Source organism: Phycodurus eques, chromosome 19 (assembly GCF_024500275.1).
Source record: "Phycodurus eques isolate BA_2022a chromosome 19, UOR_Pequ_1.1, whole genome shotgun sequence".
Classification (NCBI taxonomy): domain Eukaryota; kingdom Metazoa; phylum Chordata; class Actinopteri; order Syngnathiformes; family Syngnathidae; genus Phycodurus; species Phycodurus eques.
Window position 1 is genome coordinate 15,027,064 of NC_084543.1, and position 6,786 is coordinate 15,033,849.

General features: G+C 41.0%; 1 protein-coding gene across 6 annotated transcripts in view; it reads left to right on the forward strand.

The window, feature by feature from the left end:
• LOC133395170 (protein shisa-6) overlaps positions 1 to 5,743 on the forward strand; it is an 82,156-nt gene extending 76,413 nt beyond the window's left edge. For all 6 annotated transcript variants that reach the window (XM_061663888.1, XM_061663890.1, XM_061663891.1 and 3 more), the window contains one exon: positions 3,827 to 5,743. In XM_061663888.1, coding sequence (XP_061519872.1) covers positions 3,827 to 4,672 — 846 coding nt within the window. In that variant the 3' untranslated portion in view covers positions 4,673 to 5,743. The remainder of the gene's footprint in view (positions 1 to 3,826) is intronic.
• Positions 5,744 to 6,786: the final 1,043 nt, after the last annotated feature.

A 6,786-nucleotide genomic window follows, 5' to 3' on the forward strand; every position in this document is an offset into this window, starting at 1 on the left:
TTCTACCACCGTCGCCATCTTCCATGAACATCCGCGCAACTCCTCGGGCACGGCTATTGGACGCCTCCTTCCGCGGAGCTCATCTCATTGGAGACAGCTACGGCTATTTGCATCGGTGATCTGTGATCAACTGCAGGAACTAAACTACTATACAACCGCTCATATGCGCACAAACTATATGCAGTAAGTCAAAATGGTGTCGGCCATAAACAAAGGCTAAATGTGAAATTTTGTATTTTTTAAAGTAAATGCAATGTGGCAACAGTTGCAGCTGTCGTCAGAATAAAGTAAGTAGTATGATGTTCTATTCGTTCTGATTCAAGTCTGAAAATTTTCATTCGATGATCACTTTTCCATGTCCATTAGAATCCCTATTCGAGTCACCACCCAGTGAACAGCCCTAGTCCGTACCAAATTAACTGTGCTGCTTTTAGGCACCCAGCTGTTCGGGCACTAAGCACATGTAGCCTACAATACCCAAATGGTGGCACACTGCAATTTGTTGATTGGCTGACGGAGAATCGTCACTTCCATGTGATCCCTCAAATGGATTTCATCATTCAGATATCTGGTCGCCATCTATAGTCTAAAGACTTGTTTATACCCACGCGGACAGCGATCGTGCTGACGTCACTGCGGCTATCCCACACGCAGTTTGCGTTTATACTTGAGCACAACCCACATGCGCTGTTTTGAAAGTGTGCTGCACTTCTCGTCCAAGTCGGGGATGTCGCAACGGTTCGTATTGGCTAGGACCCCACAGGGTGGAGTTTCCTCTGCATTTTGTGGCCATTTTTCGATAACAGTTTTTACTTTCCTTTCCATAACAAGGAACAAAGCAACAACAGCAACATTCTACGCTGAACAGCAATGTTTGCTGTGTGCGCGTCAAGCGACGCAGGGACAATTCGTCGGTCACATGATGCAATGCGGGCGTTGTCAGCCGTGCAAGCGCGGGTGTATAAAGAGGCCTTAAGTCTCTCCAGTTGAGACTCAGGCAAGTGTGGTGGTTTTTGATTGGTCAAAATCAACTTCAGTACTGTGCAGAGCTTGGCTGCAATGTTTTTTCCTTCTGTGGTGTTTATCATGCAATCAGGATTCAAAGGATGTCATTTTGTACCTATTTGTGGATACCCTGCAGCGTTCTTTACTGAAATGTTTCCAGGGAGCCAGAGGGTGATCATGATTAGTAAAGAGGAATTCATCCAGAGAAAAAGTTTCTCTCTTTGTTTATTTGGATGTCTGGGTGCAAAGAGTCTGCCATCCAGTGACACTCATCAGTTGTGGCTGTCTCCAGTACTTAGTACAGTAATGTCAAGGAAACATCTGAAGGTCATTTCTGGACAGCAGAATGCTCATGGAGTGGGTGCTAACATTTTGATGGACAGTGTTTCCAGAATTGTGTACTTCAATCTCGTGCCACATTTGATGCTTTCTGTACCCATCCCTCGAATGGAAAGAAAAGAACACAAAATACCTCGTCAATGTCTTCCCATGTTAAATTTTTTGTTTTTAATAATTGGCGCCGTTATGCCATCAAGCTGCTTGAAAAGCTGACACATCTATCCCACCTCGTTACCCCACAATGTAAAAATACAAACTAGATCAGGCTGTACTCGTTGTAATGTCGAGCTGAACCAAACTATAGCACTTGGTAGAAACATGGCAAAAGACGGAGTAATAAAATGATTTACCTGATAAAGTTTGTAGTAGCAATACATGTGCAAAACTGGTCAGATATGAACGTTGAAAGATCATTGTTAACTGACAAGCCTAAAGCAAGAACATAGCTGGGTTCGGAATCAGTTCCTCTCCACTTTATAGGGTTTCTATATTTTTAGTGGCCACAGTTGTCCCAAGTCCTTAACTCATGATGTAAAACATAACCTTGTTAATTTAGCATTAAATGATAGTCACACTTTATGCTTCACACACCACACAAAGCTTTTTGCCCTAAAATTACTTTTCCAGGCTGCTGACACAGCTTTTTGTTTTCTTCATAAAATGTCACTGTGTTTTTGAGATTTTTCTCTATTTTTAAGAATTTGGGTCTTGGATAACCCATTCAGTAATTTAATAGGTAGGGTTGCGGGTGTGCAGGAGCTTGTCCCAGCTTGCAGGAGCCTGTCCCAGCTGACTCTGGGCAGGAGACCGGGTACACCCTGAACTGGTCGCCAGCCAATCGCAGAACTCATAGAAACAAACAACCATTCATACTCACATTCACATCTACGGGCAATTTAGAGTCTTCAATCAACCTGCTGTGCATGTTTTTCGGATGTGGGAGGAAACCGGAGTATCCGGAGAAAGCCCAAGCAGGCATGGGGAGAACATACAAACTCCACACAGGCGAGGGCGGATTTGAACCCGGGTCCTCAGAACTGTGAGGCAGATGTGCTAACCAGTCGGCCACCGTTCCACCGCACAACATGTAAACCAAAAATCTAGAATTTTATTTTTATTTTTTTTTTTTCTGCAAAATTTTTTTTGAAATGAAGGTGAGTAATTAAATTAATTGTCAATTCGGTGACGGGTCCTCTTTAGTGGTACTCTCATGTTACAGTCTTAAAGGATAGCTTTTGATCTATCATGAGATTGAGTGACAATATAAGAGTTTCAGCAAAATTCTGTCTTTCATTCAAAAATGTCACTACATGAGTGTCACTCCGTGACACACAGAAATGCTATGCTTATGCTTATTAAAATGTTGGATTTAATTAAGTTGTGCTTGTGTCCATTTTGAAGTTTTATGATCTAATGACAGACTTGATGCTTTTACTTAAGTAGATGTTTTTCCATCTGAGTTTAAAAAAAATTGTAGTACTTCTGATTTTTTTGTAGAATCTACAACACATTTTGAAGAAATTGAATTATTTATGGAGTTTTTCTGTTTTCCTAAATACATTTCTGTACCATTTTGCCTTTATATTATTCTAATTCGTTTGAAGAGAAGTAAATAATTAATTTTCATAATTTTGCACTCTGTCACTCCATGAAAGTAAGTCATAGAGTGACGTGATTTTTATTTTCATGGTTCTAAAAATGTCTGGTAGAAGAAATCAGCTCTGCGATGCAGAGGGTCCAAATAATTGTACATAAATCAAACGTTGCAATTTTAATTTACTTAAAAGAATAACTTTTTTTTTCAAGTGGCCAATAAAAATATAGAAATCCTCTTATAGTGAGTTTGCCATTTTGTTGTGCTGTTCAAATATATAGTAAGTTTCAGTTGTCCTCTATGCAGTGCACTTAATTTATCCCACAATGCATTTTGAAAAGTAGTGGACAACTGACGGTCACTAAAAAAGAAATGTATCACATGATGCAAAGCGCCAATACAGAACAAAGATTCTCCCTTTCTGGAGTATTGTTTGATTTTTGCCAAGAGACAAATTTATGAGTTGTGGTGCGAAAATATATTTCGTATAAGTAGTGGCTCAGTTGTAGAGTGGTCGCCTCCCAACCATGTCGAAGTGTCCTTGAGCAAGGTAATGGATACGAGTTGCTTCTGAGGCTGCGTCATCAGTAGGTGAATGTGGAGACAGTGTTAAAGCGCTTTGAGTACCTTGAAAATAGAAAAGCACTATTATGATATTTATTTTTTCAATATTTATTACATACAGAAGTTGCACCAGCTGACGTTTATCCAGTGCATTCTAATTATCCGATAGCCATGACGTAATTAACGCGCCCAACTAGTGTTCGAAAGCAATTTTTCATTTGAATGATAGTGAAGGGAGTAGCTAATGAGTGAATGATTAAAAACAGAGCCCTTGACTAACAGGTTCCTTTTGTTCTGCTCTGCTCCCTTTATTTTGTTATATAGCATCGGGATCAACAACAGCTTCAGAGTCAGGTTCCACAGTCTTCCATCTTGCAGGCTACTCCCCAGTCACAGTCCTCCCAGCAAAGACAGAGACCCCGTCGTGTCCAGAGAGCCATGTCCCAAGATCGGGTCCTGTCCCCACAGAGAGCCCCACAACAGGATTACAACACATCCTCTAATGGTATGTCCCCTTATGGAGGCCGGATTCTCTCAGACGAACAGCTGTTGTCTGCTGAACGTCTTCGATCCCAGGAGCGACTGCTTCCGCAGGACCGCCATACTTCCCAAGACCGCCTGTACACCAAAGACCGCATGTACTCCAAGGACCGACTTCTCTCACAGGATCACCTCTACTCAAAAGACCGCCACTACTCTCAAGAACGACTCTACTCACAAGATCGCCTGTACTCTCAAGACCGCCTTCTATCCCAGGATCCTCTGCTCTCGCCGGACAAGCTGATGATGTCGTTGAAGCGTGGCATGGTCAGCAGTATCTCCGGTGGGTTTTATGGAAGCGACAAGTCCATGTCACGTGCCATCTCGCACACAGACGTCTTCATCCCCACCACGCCTCTTCTGGATCGCTACAAGATGACCAAAATGCACTCCCATCCGAGTGCCTCTAACAACGGCGGCGGTGGAGTCAGCGCCGGAACTCCAGGAGCAGCAGCAGCAGCCCCACACTCCAACACTTTAGCAATGAACCAGACTGTATCCAAGCGGCAGGCATTTGCCGCCAGACGGACTCACACTGTGGAGCAGCTCCAATACGCTCCACAGCATCACCAGCAGCAACAACATCCACAGCACTACCGCACAGGCAGTAAGACTGAGGTGACTGTGTAACGGCAACCATGGAGTGCCTGAACTGCACAGACAAAAACACAACTGTGTCATCGGCCTAGGGAGGCCGGTGTGCTCACTACTCTATTAGAGTAGGGCAGTAGTGATTTAAATTTACCTTGACCCATGTTCCAGGACCAAGAACATCCACTATCTTAACGCGAGAGACCGGTAAAATGAGCTACACTGTACACTACATTCAGATTATTTTCATTTGGGACGTGCAAAATTCTCACATTCATTTGCCGACTATAGCTCCCATATCTTTATTATCTTATTCACGCACAGGCCCTGGCCTCATTCCATGTCTTTTCAAGCCTCGACTGACCCCCCTTTTGTCCATGAACATTTCTGGCAAATCTTAAAGGGCTTTGCACAGTGAAACCCACGGGCCAAATTCCTCCTTGATTTCTGATGTGCAACACAGATGATGAGCTTGGATGAACCTGTAATAACATTATAAATATATAAATAAATTGATGAGAAAAAAAAAACATTTGTGCACCCTGTCCTACTCATAACTATGAAGCATCTCAAAGAGAGAAGCTGAAATGGATGTTATTTGCACTCTCAGGTGCCTCTAACAGATGTTCCATTTCTAAAAATGAAGTGGTTATGTGGGTTACAAAGCACAATCATTAAGAAGAAAATAATTACACTGTTTCGGAGTTTTTAGTGATGGCTAGCATTTTTTGAACGCAAACCATGATAATGATATATTTTTGTTTTATTTGCTTCAAGTAGATGATTGTAAATAAGCTATATTAGAAATATTATCCTGGACAGGTCTGAACTGAATGGACTTAGTATTAGACTGTCAGTTTTAAATCGATTCTTTGAAGAACAATGAAAAATTGTCACTGTTTTGTGAGTTCAGATTAGAAACCCACTTAACCAAGTATTTGACAGGAAAAACAACTATACTGTGTGTCTTTGCAAAACTGTTTATAGGAAGAAAGGAATAACTGTGAAGATAAAGAAGTATACCACTGTTCACTTGGATGTGTACTGTGTTCCATTGACATCAATGAAGGTGAAAATTATGGAAATGGATTATAATGCTTGTGGGGACAAATAAACATCCATATTTTTCTAAACGTTCAATATTGTCACTTCAGAACTATCTGTGTTGTGTAATCTTTATTTGCACCACATTAATCAGGATGAAACACAATAATGTGTGCAAATATGCTCAGTGGATTTTCAATCTACATTCATACTTTTTGAAGGAGACGTGGTATCAGGTGTTTCTGTACAGTGAAAGCACAAATAATTTTAAATTCAGTCAAACCAACTGGAGTAACATTTTATGACCGTATCAAGTTTTGAATAACTCAAGCTGATTCAGCAGAAAGTGCTATTTCCTAACATTCACAAATGCCAGGGCTTTTTTTTTTTGTTTTTTTTTTTGCAGTCCATATACATCTATGGAATAATTTGCTTTATCTGCAATTGGCTGGTAACCAATTTATGGTGTACCCCGCCTTTCGCCCAAACGTTAGCCGGGATAGGCTCCAGCACGCCCGCGACCCTAGTGAGGATAAAGGGGTACGGAAGATGAATGAATTAATGCATTTGATTCATGCATTTGGGGATTGGGCTAAAATTGATTAATATAGATTAGCTAAATAAATATTATTATCTAATTTACGACTAAAAAGTACTCAAGACTATTAAAGACTTAAGGCTATTATTTAGTCTTCAGCCATTACTGAAACTTCCTGGTATTGACCTTTCCAAGTAGCATGAAAATGTCATGCCATTCTTCTGTGGTTTTGGATGAGCCTATTAAATTGTTTTACTTGTAACGAGGATCATGGATAGAAGTCATATACAGTAGGTCTCCTATAATTCAACTGCATTTTAACATGAAGTGGTGTGCCTAACAATACTATACCTAATTATACTGTATATACTGTACTGCATGAAATTTGGCATTTAGGCTTCATGGGTGTGGTGGATGGATCGTTCAAAACCATGGACAATGGGGTGCTACACCTGTCAAATGGTAGCACCCAATTCTCACGATATGTAATTCTCACGATATGTAATAATATTGAATTGGACCCAAAAGCAGACAGCTGCGGAAGTAGTAAGGGAGAATGGTTTATTTAGAA